This window comes from Maniola jurtina, chromosome 10 (assembly GCF_905333055.1).
Source record: "Maniola jurtina chromosome 10, ilManJurt1.1, whole genome shotgun sequence".
Lineage (NCBI taxonomy): Eukaryota > Metazoa > Arthropoda > Insecta > Lepidoptera > Nymphalidae > Maniola > Maniola jurtina.
Window position 1 is genome coordinate 3,533,731 of NC_060038.1, and position 20,229 is coordinate 3,553,959.

Sequence of the window (20,229 nt, forward strand, 5' to 3'; positions counted from 1 at the left end):
ATCCTCACTAGTGCGACATCTAGTTGCGCGAGTGTCGTTGATATCGTTGTCGACACGATATGAGCACTAACCTTCCTTCAAATGAAATAGAACCCTATTCCTTATAGCAAAAAGTCCAATTCAGTTAGCAGATCATCAGCTTAAAGATAACAGTCGGTAAGTCAGTACACCCAAGAGACGGGCACCCACTGAGGTGTGGAGCGCATCCTCGCTAGTGCCGCTTCTAGTTGCGCGAGGGTGTCGTCGATATCGTTGTTGACTATCGACATATCGAAATAGTGGCCGTATGTACGCCGGAGTAGTTCTGATTCTCGGGCTAGCACTTCTAGGGAGCCGTCATACTGGAAATAAATAAATAATGATTAACTTTAAATACAGTTGAGCACCTCGAAAAGTTGAGTTCGAATCATCTGGGTCAATTCAGGATGAAATCACATCTGTCAGCATCGATTCGCATTTCATCTCGCCCTTTATCTCAAGTCGCCTTTCCGATACAGACGCATCTTCATGCATAACATCCATTTTCTACAGCTTAATATAGAATACCCTTAGGAGGTCATTCAGATTAGGTTAGATAGAACCAGCTGGTTATGTCATGCCAGATCGCATTTTGTCAAGTTGGATAGAACTGGTTTGGATTGGGTCAGATGAAGTTAAATGAAATGAGAATTGTTTAAAATATGCGTTGACGACCACGACCAGTATAATACAATATAATATTATTAGTATGGATATGGATATTATACTCACATCGGCCACATTGTTCAAAGACGGCGCTGCAACGAATACCACGTAGGGGGCAAATTCCGCCGTACGCAGGATCTTGAGTGCCTGTGGCTCCACGTCCAGGATGGCGATGCGGCGCTCCGAGTGGATGCGCCGGATCGTCTCCAGCTTTGTACCGTACATGGCGTCTTCGTGAGTTCCTGCAATGGGGAAAGTACATTTTAGGATGACCATACAACAAAAGATTTACACTGAACCGACTATACGTCACGTTACTTATGCGCTATGGTATATTATAAGACAGCACGAAACTCTAATCTGATCTTTTATCCTATCTGGTTTTAATGCTTTTATGGAACATGAAATCGAGCGTATATTTTTTCACAAATACGTATGTGCTCTTAATATTATAACAGAACTTTTTTCTCGAAATTGACCCTTCTGACTAACTTCATCTCGATAACCACAGCAGCAACACTAAGACTTTATTACATAGAAGAGATATTCAATTTTGATACGTATTTATTGAAACTCTTGCGAGAAAGCACTAATCATGTCTAGTCGAATTCTAGTCTAATAAAATTTCCATTGGTGCAGTTAGGCCTCTTGCTGTCCTTAAAAATTTACTCACCGTATTCTAAATATTCGTTGGCAGCGATGTCTGCCATCATCTCGTCGTGCGTGACGAAGTAGTAGTGCCTGCCGTTCTCTTCGTCGGCGCGCGCCGGCCGAGTCGTGTCTAAAACGATACAATTCATTTTAAAGCACGGCCCCCTGCTATTTCAACTAAACTTTCATATATTCTCAGTCTTGTGGGAGAATTCACAGCTCTGTTACTGATCCCTCAAAACGATTGCGTATCTCTGGAGATACGCAATCGTTTTGAGGGATGTAGTATTGATAATATAGAATATAGTATATAGTATTGATAAGCTACTCTCTGTAGAGTAGCTTATCATGCTGTTAGCTGTGCTGAGTAGTGTTAGCTTATCGTGCTGTTAGCTGTTTTCGTACTTTAGATCATTCGCATCAAACGGCTTAAACAGGATGTCATTCATCAAAATCAAGGATGACAAAAGAAGTAGGTATACCAAATAAGGTGAAAATCATAAGACCACTTTCCGCATGCCCCTCTTCCATTTAGTAAATTCTCATGGGAAACCTCTAATAACAATAAATCCGCTATAATATTGTTTTTTAAGTTATTTATAGCGAGCAAACGAGCAGCCGGGTCACCTGATGTTAAGTGATTACCGCCGCTCATGAACATTTGCAGCAACAGCGGGACTGCCGATGCGTTGCCGGGAAGTTAGGAAATATCGTAGGAGTGACTGACTAAACATTTCAAAAGTAGAACTTGCAATCAGGTTGTGATAGGCACCTCACTTTTCTAAAGCGATAGTATGCATATTGCTGGACACTTGTTAAGTCCTTAATGAGGACAAAACACATTCACAGCGTTCTTAAACCTGGGCTTAGTACCACAGAATGGTTAATAGTACTGCTGTTAGGACTTTGGTGAGCTATTTTTAACCCCCGACCCAAAAAGAGGGGTGTTATAAGTTTGACGTGTGTATCTGTGTATCTATCTGTGGCATAGTAGCTCCTAAACTAATGAACCGATTTTAATTTAGTTTTTTTGTTTGAAAGGTGGCTTGATCGAGAGTGTTCTAAGCTATAATCCAAGAAAATCGGTTCAGCCGTTTGAAAGTTATCAGCTCTTTTCTAGTTATTACTGTAATCTTCACTTGTTGGGGGTGTTATACATTTTTTATTTACACTTGTTACCATCTTTAAATGGACTTACGTGGTATAGGATAAGCGTACTGGTCGGGATGTCTCGCTATGAGCGTATTTTTGATGTGACGGCGACCGACGCCGTGGGCACCCAACAGCACTATCGTTTTTCTTTGGAAAGCTGCAAGTGAATGATAAAGGTAGGTTAGGGCCAGCGCACATCTAGTGAGGCGCAGCGCAGATTATATTTTTCATTTTTCATTGCCAAACCATTATTGACTTTAACTTCATTGGTATAATATCGAAAATCAATTGACACAACTAATAGTCGCCGAGAGTAGAAGGGAAAGTAGTAGGTATAGTTGCTGTTCACAAGACTGGAAGTCCAAAATGTGGATAGAAATTAGCAAATATTTTGTATGATTAATTCCTATGTTTCCGTAGTAGATAGTAGCCATTTTGAGGTAAAATCTATGTCTGCAACGTCGATTTTCATTAGATTATGTCGCAGTCAAGATCATAGACAGATGTGATTTTAAATTATCGATTTCTTTTTGATCAATAATAATAGTTTTGAAAATCGAACTGGTTATTAAGTATATCTCTAGCAGTTTAATGTATCACACTACAGAAATAAGCGATTGTTCCCTAATATTATATAAAGAATATTAGCCATGCTAATCGTCTAATGCTTCCCTTTTCCCTCCAATTAAGCGTAAAACTTGTGCCAGGAGTGGGTACGACAATAGTGTAACGGGTGGGGTTTGAACCGCCGACCTTTCGGAAATCAGTTCGCTCCTCAACCGTTGAGCTATCGAGATTTTTAAAACTGTTAATGTTTCAGTTGATAAAGTTTCGCCACCCAAAGGCCAGCTCAATGCTTGAAACACACTCGCTTCTAATAACTTTCAAACTTGTTCGCTAGTTACCAATAGTACTTACACGGAAGCTTTACAACTTCTTCGTAAGTCACAACGTCGAGTTGGTCGAAGACAGCGTTGTGCTTCGCCAAGTATTTGTCTTTCGCCTGTTTCTTTTTCCGTCCGAATATCGAACAATTGACTGTAACAAGAATAAAAGGAAGAACGGTCAATCATACGTATTATTGCTATCAATACATACAAAAAAACGTCCCAAAACTGATTCATTCAACGTCTAGCCCAAATCCTTTTGCAAAAATGCTGAAATTTCCTAAATATAATATAGACAAGGAGTAAGGCCGGATTTTTCAAAATTCCCACGGGATCGGGCAACCGCGGGTAGTAGTTAGTAAATACATGTTTTACTGAGTAATAACATTTTTGCTTAGTTGTCCGAGACAACAAAGACAAGGGCACTAAAATTATTATTATTCTTTGTTGAATAATTATAATTAACTTTCTTATTTCTTTACTGTGGGAAAATAATCAGTTCTTATGTCATAATATATTCAAATCTTATAAATTTCTAGTTTCAAAAATAAGAAAATTACTATTTAAATTCTTGAGAGTTAAGTAACTGAAAAGTATTAACCCTCCTTTCAAATATAACAGTTGTAATCCCAATAGAACCAGAGATGATTACTATAGTTCTAACCATGATTGGTTGGGATCTACATTATATTCACCAGTCGAAATGCTAACAGGATACCTTATCTTCACAGTTGACATATTCTGCTGACTACATAATAATCTTATGTAGTCAACAGATTATGTTTTTATTTTCATTTGTAATTAACAGAAGCTATAGGTCGTTTCAACGAATAGTTCCTATGGCGTTATGCTGGCTCCCCTGTCTGTCTAAGTCATTAGCACCCATTTGGCATTATATTGGCATGAGAAGACGCAGATTTTGTTTATTTTCATTTGATTTTCATTTCATTCGTTCAAGAAAATCAAATGAAAATAAACAAAATCTGCGTCTTCTCATGCCAATATGGTGCTAATGACTTAGACAGGGGAGCCAACATAACGCCGTACGAACTATTCGTTGAAACGATCTATATCAATGCCATCTATCAGAACTGGACTGGATAACACCCTCAAACTTGTGTTACTATATCTTATTAATGCAAAAAATTCAGTTACCTGTGTTTTCACATCCGTCGGTATGCGACACGCAGCCTTCAGCTCCTAGCCGCACAACATTACAACACGGTCATGCAAACGCAAAATCGCAATGGAATGGTATGGTATGGGCCACTACTATACAATAGGGCACATAGCTTGGGGGATGCTTAGCCAAACGTAGGGGACTCACACTTTATTCAACTGGATAGATAAGATACAACAGCTATATTAACTTAAAAGTTACGTCAACAAACACTAGATTTTCAAATTTTAATTACTAGGTACATCAACATGGACATTAGGTTTATCAGATTCCGAAACGAATAAGGATTGGAGTTTGTAGAGGTCAAGGATGGACTAGGGTTATACAGCACATAAATAAATTCATACGATTTTGTTTCTAACAATGGCTACAGATTTTGTAATCTTATAAAAAACTGCGAATTTCAAGAGTATCTCCCTAAGAAAACAACACATTCGTTAAGACAACCTTTTGAATTCCAGAAAAGAAATCGTACGGTATCAATCAGTAGGCTAACTATAAAGCAAGTCTTACAAGAATAAGTTAATTTGACTAAGCATATCCCAAATATAAGACAATTACACAGGTTACTGGAAATAACGCAAACTCCCTTAATATCTTCTAAAATGTCTTCGTTATATCGGTAAATACATAATTTTGCCAATTCTATAATCTAGTTCACTTTTGAAATTAACTTACAAGGTTCGGAACGAATACCATGCAAAGGTAAAATTTTGGTCATTGCAATAGTATAATATAGTATATCATACATGGGGAGCTTGTATTACTAATAATGTAGGAGATAAAGGATTCTTTACATACCAACTGCAGATTTGTCCATAGATGTCAATGTTTGAAAGAAAAATATGAAATGTTAATGTAGGTATATGACAGTAACGTAGAAGTAAGTACTCTACCGAAAATGAGAGAGCGTTGCAAAAAATTAGGTAACAAATGTAATACACAAATATGACTTTTGAGTTACATAATTAGGTTAAAACTGAAGAATCTTTATAAATTTCTAAATATGGGTATGATGTCACTAAACATTTAATATCAATAAATTTATATGACGCAGCATGTACAAATACAAACATTGCTTGACAAGCTTTCTCTATTATCAAAATTAACTTTTAAAAAATGCCTGAAGGAGCATTCAGATTGGTATGAATTTGTAAAAACTTATAAGTGAGAATATTTTTCAAAATTCTAAATTATTTAATAACAGGCAATTTAATGACAAAAAACACCATCTAAATAGCAACTTTAATAATATGAAAACTGAATACAAGAGGAACAACTAGAATCGAATAAATCATTTACAATTCTTATTGTAGATTACTGATAATTTCGAAGAGTTTCAGATCTATGAATCATAAGGTTTGTTGCCAATGTTGGTAATTGCGTAGGGTGATTAATTTTGTACTCAGATTTCTATTAGGAAATGGAGCATTGCAGATGACAGTATTCCCGATAGTACACACAAACTAATGTCTCGAAATGGCCAGACAGTAATTTCTCTAGAGACCCTTTATGGCATCAATAAATTATGAGTGCTTAGTCGAACTTATCAATGGAACAAGTTTCGAAAGCGTCTTCCAAAATCATTTTAACAGTTTTGCGATTTGCATCCGTCTGACCATAAAAGTAATTACAAGCAACACCAAACTTTCCTAGAATAGCCAACAAATATAGGTAAAACACAAAGCATTATATATGACAAACCTTGGTCAGTGTTGGATTTTTCTGCAGCCACGCAGGCGGCCCGCCATTCCTGCAGCTCAGGGCTGGGTATGAGACCGGCTGATCCTCCGGAAGCATCTTTGCGAGCTTGCCACCAGTGGGCATCGTCTTTACTGATAATCTGAAAAGTTGTCAGTAAATACAGTTTGATACAGGGGCCTTACTACCATCGCTTAAGTAATAATGTTTTAATATTGTTTTGACATTTTCATATATAAAACTTGTATGAAACTGTCAAAACAATATTGAAACATTATTACTTTAAGCGGTGGTAGTAAGGCCCCAGGCAAGATTCCGTTGCCCTAAACCCACAGTAATTTTTCCAATCGTTTGCTGAGCATTAATATCAAATCTAAGAATGTCAATGGTATTCACGCCAAGTTCTCTCACATTATGACGCTTCCTTAAAATATAGGAAAATGAATTTAGTCTAGGCTTTATCATGATCATTATTGTCCACAATATTTTCAACAAAATGTTCTAATAACTTGATAGCACTATCATCAACATCATACTATATTGCAACTGTGAATCGCACATCTGATACAATAATTAGCTTTCCTACATCAACTGAAGTTAATAATTTCAATTTCAATCGAAGTTGCAGATTGTCTGAGAAGATTGTTCAGAAACTTCGATAAAAGCGAATGTAACTTATATACTGCAAATAAAAATGGAATACTAATTAATGAATTTAAGAATACCTGTAATATGTCTCCAGTATTGAAAGCGATGCCAGCTTGGGCGCATGGTATCAACTCGTCTTCTAGAGGATCATAGTCGAATTGTGCCCTTACAAATATCTGAAAAGATAAAAATCAAGTTAAATACAAAGTAAATGAATTTTTAACAGCTGATTTTTTACATAAGATGGACTTTTTGCAGAGCATGATATATGACTTCACATATAATACTTTTATACTATTTCGGCATTAAATTCAATATTCTAGCTTACAAAAACTATAGTAGCATATCCTACATAAGTTAATTTGAAAAATTGATTTTTAATAAGTATTCTTAGACTAATTAATATGTTGACAACCAACTCTGATAGACCATAATGATATTTGGAAAGATATTGAACCTGTACGTAGGTATATTATAATATACTATGATTCAGGCGAATGAAAATGAATATGGACATGATTTCGAAGCTTGAAGTGAGGAGTATGAACTACAAATGATGGTGTTATAAATGCGAGATGAAACAAAGAAGCGGTGGTAAAGAACAACAAGCGCACAGAAACGGCACAGATCGCGGGGACGCGCAGCCATGCCCGGGGGACGTAACAACACAAAACAACATAAACACCAACAATATGACCAACAGAAAACAACATAAAGTAGCAACGGCTCTGGTAATCGCTACTTACTAGCACGGGCGAAGGCTTTATCCGGAATAGCTAGTTAGAAGAAAAATAAAAAGTTTATTTCAATCAAATTTTTATTACAACCAATAGGACAAGCATTATTAATTGGTTATTTATGTGCGCTTGCCGACTTTTGTTTATCAACTACTAGTTTTGTTAAAGTCTTGTACCATGTCAGTGCCACACAACTATTTGAAATAAAAATGTTAGAAACTACATTAAACACACTTCAAATTTCTAAGTTTAATAAGGTTGCCTTCTTTAAATAAAGTGTCAGCAAAATGCAAAACATTCCTAGAACACAGAGCTTTTAGGGGGTTGCCAAGTACTCTAAGTAACTCAAGTAAACATAATAAAAATCAAATTTTTTACCTCACAAGGTGGCGGTGCTGATCGGTACGATGGAACTATCTTGAAGGTAACCGATCCACGGGCTTCTCGCTGTAAGATATAAATCCAATAACTTTAAACCACTTTTTGAAATCCTACAGAACAACCTAAAATTTTCACGTTTATTTCATTAAACGCAAACTGGCTGCCAGTTGAAATCCTGCCAAGTTTAGAGGTATGGTTCTGAATTACCGATATACCACGAACGTAGTACGTTCCATCTCAAATCATCTAATTCATTTATCATACGGGTTCAGATTCTATTTAACACTTCGCGACATTGAAATCATATTTTGAGAAACTACGAGCGAAATGTTCCTAGATTTTGTGATATCAAAAACACGTAAATTATATCCCTGTGAAATATTGTTTGAGAACTGTAAATATCATATCATCAGAATTTGATATTACAGTGTAAAGAGTAAAACCGCAGTAGTTGTCACATGCATTTCCAATACGACTGCACATCTAATAGGAGTTGTCATCAGTGCGGAAACGGCTGTATTTTTTCATAATTTTTACTCCATTGCTGATCTAATTACACAGTTCCATACCAGCATCCTTTGAAGCTGCGCAACGGATTGATTAGCGACGGGCGTGCCGTTGATCTCCTTGATCTCGTCACCTACGTGCAGCGTGGCCTGCCTGTGTATCATGCCGCCGTGCATTATACGCGCCACGATACACCGGCCGTCATCTGCTAGCTTAAGTGTTATGCCCTGGAAACATTCGTTTATTTTAGCACCTTTGGCATTTGATAATTCTATGGGTGGCAAAATTAATAATATAGTTCAGTAATTGATACCCAAAAGAAAGTTAATATTATTTCGCGGGTAAAAGTTAACAATAGAAGAATCAACGCCAGCATGGCAGGCCGAGGCAACGTTGGAGCGATGTGTTGAATTCATTTTCAGTTAGTTTGGCCGAACAGGCATGGAATAGAGGGTTGTGGAGAAATCGGAAGGAAGTCTTGTTCCAGTCGTGGGACAGTACAGGTTAACTTCGATTAGTTAGAGAAACGTATAGTTAAGCAACGCTGCACTTTCCGGTGCAAGAGCGTCATTCTAGCACTTTGAGACCCAACATCTATCGGTTTTTCGAACTACGAGTATGTGCCCTGCCTATTGGCACTTATTCACAGCTTCGCAACGTTGTAAAGTAAGCTTTTAAGCTGAGATCTATTTGACTTTGACTTTGCTCAGACTTAAGTCACTGTTAAAACGAGACCGCGCTATACAGCTGGCATTTAACTAAAACTAAAAAAAAAAGAATATAAGCCATGCTAATCATGACTAATAGTCCCCTTTCCCCTCAAATTAAGCGTAAAGCTTGTGCCAGGAGTGGGTACGACAATAGTACAACGGGTGGGGTTTGAACCGCCGACCTTTCGGAATTCAGTCCGCTCCTCAACCGTTGAGCTATCGAGGCTCTAACTTAAGTCTAAGCGAAGTCAAAGTGCGCTGTATAGATTTCAAAATTAGAATCGGATGTTGCTAGAATGTTTGTTTTTACCATGGGCTCATCGGTGTTCTTCTGGAACTGTACGAGGCGCACTCGGGTCACGTTCTCGAACTCGGGCTCGGTGTCGTCCTCGTCGTCGGGCGCGGGCTGCGCCCTGCCGTTGACCGGCGGCGGCGACGCGCGCAGCGACTCCTCGCCGTACACCTCGCGCGCGACCACATCGTGCGCTTGTAATAGAGCCTGTAACAAGTTAGTTCTTCATCAATTATAAGGTCAGCAGTCATCTGTACATATACAAATCGGCCAAGTGCGAGTCGGACTTGCACACGAAGGGCTCCGTACCATCGTACAAGAATAGTTATTTGTTCAACAAGATAGCAAAATTCATTTTTGTTACGAGTGTCTAGTTTGTACCCCGAGCGGGCGAAGGATTAGAGTAAGTTAGAATCCCGAGTGTAGTGAGGGATTCAAAGGCACAAGAAACAAAAACTTTGCTATCGTGTAATAGAAATAATAAGGTAAAATGAGTGTCAGGATTTTTTTTTACACAATATTGCATATAGTCGTCGTGGGTAAAAAATTAGATGCAGCTACATATGTCTACAAGAAAATCCTGACTTCACAAAACACTCTTAAGTCAATTGATTTAAAATATTCGTAGCGAGCATTTGATTAACTAACGAGAAAGCAGCGCAGCAATTTTAGCGAAATTCGTTTTTTGGCTTACACAGAAAATCAAGTGAACATTCTGCGTGGTATTTTCAATATTGCGGATATCTTTTAATTTACAAAAGTGTTGAAAAAAAATCTAAAAGCATTTCAGTTAAAAAAAGTTGATAAAGTGATTTTTATACTCGATGCGGTCTTAAAGCAGAAATAAAAGTTTTTAATATAGGCCAGTAAAATCAGACCTAATTCTGAAATCTCATTATCAATATTGTGGTATGAAGCAGACTTTGCCGTTTAATTAGTACATGATTATGTAGGTACCGAATGGAAACTGAAATGAAGTAAGTGGGGGGGCAAAATTACCAATGCACACCAAAAGCTTAAATGTTATGATTTTATGGACCACACATGTGCACTTATTGAAACAGTTTTGATTAGGTATATTGAACAAAATTTACATTTTAATGCCTAAATAGAATAAAAATATCTACTTTGCTTATATTTATGCCTATAACACCAAACGGAAGACATAAATGTGTAAGTTTTATTAGTAAGACCTACAACGAATATAAGTTTATCATGAATGAAAGTCGTCCCAACGCGTCCCATCCTAGGCCACATCATCACTTTCCATCAGGTATGATTGTGGTCAAGCCTATAATGAATAAAAAATAGTAAGTATGGCTGAACACAGGTTTTTTAATGTTTAGTTAGCAATCACCCGACATAGTTATTGCAGACTCTGCATAGCTTAACTCGATAAGTACTCATTTTTTTCCTTACTCTTTTTAGATTATCATGAAACGGAGCATGAGACAAACTCTTTAAAATTTGCAATTATTTATTTTATTTTAAAAGTTATCGAACGATTTTGAATTAGTTAACCAAAACCTCCATGATCATATTAATCCATCCATAAATTGTTGCTGTAACTTTCGTTTTCTTGAAACGTAAACGAACTTTCAAATTCAAAATAAAAGATTTTATTCAATTAGACTTTTACAAGTACTTTTGAATCATCATGAGCATCTATCACTGGTTCAGAATGCCTTTCCTACCGAACGTTCATAGATTTAATAAAAAAAAAAAATTATCGAACCAGTAGCCACCTTTCCCAATTTGATAGTTTTCGCTTTTTATTTACACTTCAATGGATAAACTGTGATAAACGTCAAGAACATGCTTTCATTTACCTAAAATTTTAATACATAAAATGTGCAGGAAATTTCGTTGGGGAAAATATAAATAATACGTTTGCTGTCAACATTTTAGCGCATTTGGAACAACTCAAGCGATTCTGCGAAATTCCAAGCGTTGAGTATTAAGCTTCAAAGTAGAAGATAATCATATTTCGAGCACGGGTTTTCAAGTGGATTTGCATTATCATTTGTTATAAGATAGAATATCTCGAGAGATTGTTCCAAGTTAATTACTTTCTTCATTACCTTTAACTAGCCGATGCCCGCGACTTAGGTTTTTCGAAATCCTGTGGAAACTCTTTGATTTTCCGGAATAAAAAGTACCATATGTGCTAATCCAGGATATTATCTATCACCATTTCAAATTTCAGTCAAATCCGTCAAGTAGTTTTTGCGTGAAGGAGTAAAAAACATACACACAAACTTTCGCTCTTTATAGGTAATGTTAGTGTGATTCTATAATTTCCTTTTCTAGTTTAAATCAATTTCCGAAATGTGAAATAACTTTCATGTGCTTCTAAATTACAAACTGATATGACTGAAGCAACGTCTAATATTTTCTTTCACAACATTTCGTTTCCATTTATCCCATCCCATCTTCTTCAATTTTATCAGAATTCTTCCAACGGTTTTATAATCTGGATTACTCACTACGAAAGCTTTTAAAACTATTAATTATAAAGCTTTAAACGAATTAAGGATTGAACAAAGCAGTTGCCTTGCAGATAATACACAATTTGTACAAATGAATTGACTGGAACGGTAAACACAGGAACGGATTGGTAGGTCTTTGATTGGTTGGCTGTAAATGCAGAATGCTATAAACTCTGATATTAGAATGGCAGACTTTTTGGAATGTGATTGGTTTTGGCCTCATAAAATATTATGTACTTTCCATAAACTGTTCTGTTTGTATCGCAATATTTTACATCAGTAACAGTACAATCCACTTAGCCCTTAATGTACGTTATACAGTCTAATAAGTAGGAGCTTTCAAGCTCTGCTGAATAATAAACTTAAAATTAAACAATGTCTAACATTTACACTACCTCGTTTAGTAATAGGGACACACTTTCTTCTATTAGAGCAACTGTTTTATCATTCTCCTAACTGCTTCCCGCGACTTCATTCACTTACACTTACACTGATGTTTTTAATAGTACTGAATAATTTAAGCATTTAAACTCGCACTACTTGAAGCATTTTTTATTTCCTTCAGTGCATACTGCAGTTGTTTTTTCTTTTCATTTAAACTAATTGTAGCAAAATAAACGAATTGGACTTAAACAAGGCAACATTTACAAGTACCTACACTACCTTCAGTTTTCTTTCTAATAGTTTAGTGAATAATTTTTTTACGGCTGTTTTACACCTTTCTCTACTTATTTTGCACACCTTGTAGAACCTTAAACGAAGTGCTTTATTTCTAGTTTCTGATGTGCTTTTTATATTTATTTATTAGGACACCAGAAAATTATAATATCAATACATGCTTAAATCTATATATACACACACACACATTATTAGTCTTAACTTATTAATTAGGTGTCACAACTTGTGCCAAAAGAAATTAAAAATAATAATTATTAAACAATATGTATGGAACGTGAAAAGATACAGACATACTTTCCCATTATAATAATATTAATATGGATTAATGAAGAGATAAGCTAGTAACGAATCTTTGGAAAGAACAACCGTTGAGTTTCTCGCTGGCTTCTTTTCGGTATAGGAGAGGCATTGCGAATCAATTGTAGATGCATTTGACGACTGAAAACTACTTGTAAAAGTTTGAATACAATAAAAATATTTATATTCTTTTCTTTTCTATTCTTAACTAAATATAAAACATTAAGGGTTCCGTTTTTACCCTTTGTGGACGGAACCCTAAAAGCGGATCATGTAAACTGGCAGCTTGTTAAATATAGATATAAAATATCACGGAGGTCTTGGTTCAATACAGGAAACATAAATGTAGTAATTTTAATATGTACCTACCTATGTTGAATCTCGAAATAACTTTAGGTTCAATTTAAGCATGGCTAACGATACGCAAAGATCAATTTCAGATAAGACAAGTAACAAGGAACGGATCGATTCCATTCGACTTTGTTAACAATAAAGGCAATACAAACTTACCCATACTATTAGTTTCAACAACAAAATACAACATTTCAGATATTCCCTATACCTACTTATATTATACATTATGTATTTGCAAAATAAAATAGGTACAAATGAAAATGATAAAACACTGTTAGGCCATCTTAAACTGGTAAGTGCACAAAATTTTGAGAAAAGATTCGCAATAAATATTTGCTTTGTGTCAATAATAAGCTAACTCTATACCATACGTCAGAATCGGTTCAACTGTTGGGCCGTGAAAAGGTAGATGACAGACAGACAGACAGACCGACACACTTTCGCATTTATAATATTAGTATGGATAGTCACATAGAAGATGAGATGCTCTTTAAACAACCATTTCAGAATATTCATGGATAAGAATTTAACTTTCAGTATGAGAATAACACGCCTTTGAAATGAATGAAAATAAAACACTTGCTTAGAAATCTCGAACTGCAGGATTCAAGCAGCCTTCACTTAGAGTGAACGTAATGGAACCCCATTACTCTTTGAATATCTTGTGATAAATCATATTTACTCGTCTCATGAAATTTTATTCTTTCTATCCTATCTTTATTAAGTTTATGTTGGCCTGGATTGTTTGAAAGCAGAAACACAATTTGTAACATGAACGAAATTTCTTGCAAATTATTGTATCCGGTAAGCGCAGTGTGGGACGATCTCCAGCCCGCTGGACCGATGACCTGAAGAAGGTAGCGGGGAGCGGGTAATTGAGGAAGGCGGAGGACCGTGTTTGGTGGCGCGCTCTTGGAAAGGCCTATGTCCAGCAGTGGACGCTTACAGGCTGATGGATTGGATTGGATTGGATTATTGTATCCTAATTTTCTATCATTAAGTAGGTATATCAATTTTGTCTAGTTTTTTTCGGCCGTGGCTAGTTACCACCTTATTGGCAAAGCCGTACCACTAAGCGATTTAGTGCTCCTTAGTGCTATGCTTGTAAAAGTAAAACTTTGAAATTCGTAAAGCTTAGGAATGATAATATACTCGTATCTTTATACATCTACTTAATAATTTGATAAAGTATTTTAAACTTGCTTATTACAGCGACCCTAAACATATTTCTGAATACCCTGATCCATTCCTCTGGCCTGTGACACTTGTACGCATGTATATTTTGTACATTCACTCTGCCTCCAGAATTAACTAGGGGCATACGATCTTGGCTGTTTTCTCCAGTTTATAATATTTTCGATAGATAAACATAAATACTAGCATGTACCCAGCGTGTGCTACTATGCTAAAAAAGAATGTGCCTAATGCATTGTAGGTATAACTGGTCTTAAACCATCTTCGCATTATTGCCTTTCTAATGGAATCGTATTGAGGCACATCGGTTGGATGGTTTCCAAGTCTATAACGGGCATAGGCAGAAAATATTTTTTACTTGTGTGAAGTAATATTTTGAGGAATAACAACAAATTACTTTTCAATAATTTATTCTCTACCATAAAAATAGAATACTTAAGTAAGAAATATCGACTTTACAATAAATACGGAAAAGATAAACATCAATCACGTCGTTAGATCTGAATCACTAACATATTTTGATATAGCAGCATCCGTTACCGTTAGTGGCAATATGTCCGTTTAAAGTGATCATATATCACTTCCTTCGTCCCTTTTTAGGCCTGACGTCGCACTGTATTCCCTTCCATATATCTGTTCATTTGTTTCAAATATTTGTTTAAGAATCTGCCCATTTGTTTGAAATATTTGTGTAAACTTCTAGTAAAAATAGGAAACTGATTAGATTGAAAACATTATCATCATCTTTGTCAATAAACAATAGTCGGCGCACTACTGAACACGCGTCTGCTCACAGAATAAGAAGGGTTTGGCTTATACTCAATCTTGCTAGCCAAGAGAAGATAACGAAGAACTTTAGGTATGCAGGTTTTCTCGTGATGTTTTCCTTCACCGTTAAATCAAGTGATATTTATTCAATTGCTTAAAACGCACATATCTACTTAGCTCCGAAAAATTTGAGGGATCGAACCTCCGACCTCCTAAATAGGAGCCCAACGTTTAACACGTTCACTGCGTTACGCGGTGGATTAGACCTGATACGATACTACCATTCAGTGCGGGAGCTAAAAACTCGTGTCGTCTCGTTTTTGCGAAGCAATTTTTTTGTACATTTTTACATTTTAGAATGAAACGATTAATGTAGGCCTATATAATGACTTCTAACCTACTCAGATTTATAATAAAATTGTAAGAGATTTTTTCCACCTCAGACCGACAGAACAGCAAAATTTTACTTTTGGTGCGGTACGAGATGCATTAAATCTCTAAGCATCTCGGACGCGTTGAGTCGATGAATTATGACTAGTGTTGGGTTTGTTTTAACAAGTAACGAACGTAATAATTACCCTTGAATATGAATTTTAACTTGACCGCGCACAGGAAAAGCGCATTTTCGATTATAATGCTAACAAAAAATGTATTGAATATAGCGATCAAATGTCTGCTTATTAATGGGGGTATACTTATTAATACATTAAAAGGGGGTTTAAAATGGTACCGAGAACTGATGATGGAAATAATTTTTGGAACAGCCGTAACAAACGCTTGGGTTGTTTTTAATATGAAAAACGAAAAAAAAAAGCCAAAAAAAAGTTACTCGAAGATATTATTAATAATTTTACTGGAAGTTTGACGAATGCAGAACCGTGTCCTAATATTTCAAATACACATAAATATTTAATCGGGAATAAAAGTAAAAGATGCGTTGGTTGTTACGAAAAACATAGAAAACTATTATCAAGCAGAGAAGCAGAAAAAAAAAACAAAAAAAATTAAGGGTTTCTGTCAAATGTGCAATAAAGCTTTGTGTCTAAATTGTTTCAATGAAAAACATTAAAATTCTTTCTTTTTTTTTTTGGATAAAACATTTCTCGATACTTTTTATTATTTCATTTCCCAGCCCTATTTTTTTATCGATATTTAAGAATTAAGTGCGATACGTGATCAAGATCACCTCGTATTTTTTTGTCATTATGTGCGGTACGAGATGAGAAACAACTCGTAAAAGTTTTTTACTTATTTTCTAGGTAAAATTTTAAAATATCTTTAGGCGGGGCGGATTACATACTAAAGAAACATTAATTTATCGATTGATTTGATTAAATTTTATTTGTCATTAAAATTCATAAAAATCTAGATGTTCAAAATAATCTTAGCATACGAGGTGCCTTACATCGCTTTCCGATCTAACGCAAAAACCAATACGCAGTGATTTCTGCCTCGTAACGCACCTGCTTATAGATAGCCAAAATTGTACCCGCAGTAAACGTGTACCGGGTAGGCTATCATATAAAATATAACCCATGAATCATAAATGAAATAAAAAAGAAGGAAAAGTAAGAATACCTTAGAATTAAGTATACTAAATAACTTCTTAGTACAATGCAGGCTCGTGTACGACTAATCAAAGTTTGCAGAACTTTTGTAAGAAGCGAACTACAGCTTGCATACTTGGTTGAAAGGTAAACAAAGTTGTTTCCTAAGTTTCTATAAAGGTTACAAATACAATAGAAACTCCGAAGTGCTGGGCTAGTTGCAGACTTTCGCTTCAGCAAGGTAGGTAATCAATGACTACTTGTTAAACTTTGAACCTGCTTGAAACCTTGACATGATTAAGTACACTTATAAACTCACAGTTATGGATAAAAATAGGAATAGATATTTTGAGCAAATAAACACGATTCATGTACAAGTGTAGTTACTCCCGAAGTGAAGGTTACAGTAACTAGAAAAGACCTGATAAGTTTCAAACGGCTGAACCGATTTTCTTGGATTTTATCTAAGAACACTCTCGGATCAAGCCACCTTTCAAACAAAAAAAAAAAAACTAAATTAAAATCGGTTCATTAGTTTAGGTGCTACAATGTCACAGACAGATACACAGATACACACGTCAAACATATAACACCCCTCTTTTTGGTTCGGGGATTAAAAATTAATAAATAAATGATGCTTATAAAACTTTAACTCAAGAAAGCCGCAAACTTTTGAATACGAATTTGCCAATTAACTTGATTTAAATTGGATCGGTTTATTTGACATTTTATTTATTTGTTAAGTAAATAATAATTAGGCGATGTCAACATTTAATTTGAAAAGGTGAATTATTGATGAAAGCATGAATTCTGTCAAAGTTCGATGAAAACAACCTTTGGTAAATAATTATTTCATAAAGGTAAATATATAAAACCTAATAACATAGACTACAAAGCTAGTGCTAGTTCAAAGACTTCAGATGTTTAATTTTCAGTGAAATAAGATAGATTCGTAATTTTCGTATTAAGTATGTTTATATTTTGACGACCCCTTTGGTGCAGTGGTAATCACTGCGGTCTTATGAGTGAGAGGTCTCGGGTTCGATTCCTAGCGGGGGCAATTCAGAAACTGAGATCTTCTAAATTGTCTCTGGTCTGGGTTGGTGGGCTTCGGCTGTGTCTAGTTACCCCCCTACCGGCAAAACCGTGCCGCCAAGCGATTTGGCGTTCCGGTACGATGCCGTGTAGATACCGACCAGGGGTATAGATTTAATGAAACTGCCTTCCAAAATAGCCCGTTTCTACCTTAGACTGTAGGTATCATCACTTTGATTACAGAATTAAAAAAATTGCAAAGTAAACTGAATAGTTCAGCCCATTTTACCTTTGCGTGTCAAAATAGACAAGTGTAAATTAAAAATTTATAACACCCCCGACAAGTGAAGGTTACATTAACTAGAAAAGAGTTGATATCTTTCAAACGGCTGAACTGATTTTCTTGGATTTATAGCTAAGAACACTCTCGATCAAGCCACTTTCCAAAGAAAAAAAACACTAAATAAAAATCGGTTCATTAGTTAAGGAGCTACGATGCCACAGACATATACACCGATGTACAGATACACAGATACACACGTCAAATTTATAACACCCTTCATTTTGGGTCGGGGGTTAAAAATAGTATAGTAGCAAGTAATAAAACTGTGCCAAAGGTTGAACATGTACGTGTCCGAAAATTCCTAGATGCGATATCGACGATTCGTGTTTCGGAACCAAACTCGACTCTTGAATTGCACACATGCTCAATGAACTCTAGTTCAACAAGGTCCAACTTTAGGATGCGTGTCCACTGACGCGTAGCTGGTGGAGTAAAGCGAAGCGGACCGTGAATTGGTCAATCATAGTACTCGAAATTTTCACTCCGGATCAGTGGAAACTGTGTAAGTGGAGCGGAGCAGATTTTCAAATAATACCTATATGAACACGCGGGCCCGAGCTGGACAGAATGGAGTCGAGCAGACTGTGGTGCCAAGCAGAGAACACGAAGTGGAGGGTAGCGGGGAGGAGCAGCGCGGCCGGTAGGGTAGACATATTTTGACTGATCGAAACACAGCTCAATGCAGCACTAGTCTGCTCCGCTCCGCTTCAATGGAAACGCCACTTTTCACTGTTCTCCTGCAGTCGAGTCCGCCCAGCTCCGGGTTAGTGGAAACGCACCCTTAGATTGTACTTCAGCGTACTGACTTTTAACAAGTGCAACGACGTTTGAATAACTTGCCTAGTTTGCTTTGTAGTTTAAAGTGACAAATAGGAAGTTTTATTTAACTTTATTCATCTCCGTAAAAATAGCGATTTCAATATTAACACAGTTTGAGTTATGACTCTTATATTCAAAAGAACGAAACGGTCTACTTTTACAAATTACTTTTTGATTTGAGTTCAATGAATTTTTATACTTTACTAGCTGATACCCAGAACTTCTAGGTACCGCGATTTAGGTTTCTAAAAATCATGTCAATCCGTTTGCTCTCTTGCGACGTGATTGAAAGACAAACCAACAAATGCTTTTACATTTAAAATATGAGTATTGAAATATGGCTAGTGATTTTTGAATTAGATGGTTTTATATAATCCAAAAAATGAAAGTTCCATTATCAAAGTACAGAAATTGAATCCGACAATGCAATACAAGACTGCACTGGAGCACGAAACGTACTGTATCGGTTTAGACACTAACCAGAATGTAACGTAGTTGCTACGTAATATAATTTCGCTCAATTCTGACAGAGAAAGAAAATAGCAAGCTTTTCACACGAGCTATTGTAAATTCCCGTTTCTTTCTAGAACCACATCTGATCCCTATCCATATATTTTTAAATGAGAAAGTGTGTTTGTTAGTTAGTTTATTGTTTACTAGCTGCTGCCCGTGACATCGTTCGCGTGGATATACCTAGGTTTTTTAAAAATCCCGTGGGAACTTGTTGATTTTCCGGGATAAAAAGTAGCCTATGTGTTAATAAAATCTATCTCCATTCCACAGCCAAATCCGTCCAGTCCAGTTTTTACGTGAAATAATCACAAACATACACATATACACACAAACTTTCGCCTTTATAATATTAGTGTGATTGGTTTATTCGTTTGTCCTTCATTCTCGTTGCAACGGATCAACGGGTTCGCGCGATTTTTTGCATGGGTATAGTTAAAGACATGGAGAGTGACACAGTATCTCAGAAAATAAAAGAGTTCCCATGTGATTCTAAAAATCTAAATCCACGCGGATGAAATCATGGGCATTAGGTAGGTAGTCTAGACATGAATGATAATATCTATTCATATAATAGGAGAATCTGACTAATGAACGTACAGATTAAATAATTGGATCTTTATAACATAGACAGCCTTAAGAAATATAAGATTAGTAGATTAAAT

At 36.0% G+C, this 20,229-nt stretch overlaps 1 protein-coding gene across 3 annotated transcripts in view; it reads right to left on the reverse strand.

Moving 5' to 3' along the window:
• LOC123868991 (peripheral plasma membrane protein CASK) overlaps positions 1-20,229 on the reverse strand; it is a 322,984-nt gene that overhangs the window by 7,672 nt on the left and 295,083 nt on the right. For all 3 annotated transcript variants that reach the window (XM_045911698.1, XM_045911697.1, XM_045911699.1), the window contains 13 exons: positions 9,549-9,737; positions 8,591-8,755; positions 8,019-8,087; positions 7,650-7,679; positions 6,981-7,079; positions 6,259-6,397; positions 5,356-5,358; positions 4,530-4,574; positions 3,406-3,525; positions 2,534-2,644; positions 1,358-1,465; positions 751-926; positions 62-341 (listed from right to left, as the gene is read on the reverse strand). In XM_045911698.1, the coding sequence (XP_045767654.1) occupies positions 162-341; positions 751-926; positions 1,358-1,465; positions 2,534-2,644; positions 3,406-3,525; positions 4,530-4,574; positions 5,356-5,358; positions 6,259-6,397; positions 6,981-7,079; positions 7,650-7,679; positions 8,019-8,087; positions 8,591-8,755; positions 9,549-9,737 (1,434 nt within the window). In that variant the 3' untranslated portion in view covers positions 62-161. The remainder of the gene's footprint in view (positions 1-61; positions 342-750; positions 927-1,357; positions 1,466-2,533; positions 2,645-3,405; positions 3,526-4,529; positions 4,575-5,355; positions 5,359-6,258; positions 6,398-6,980; positions 7,080-7,649; positions 7,680-8,018; positions 8,088-8,590; positions 8,756-9,548; positions 9,738-20,229) is intronic.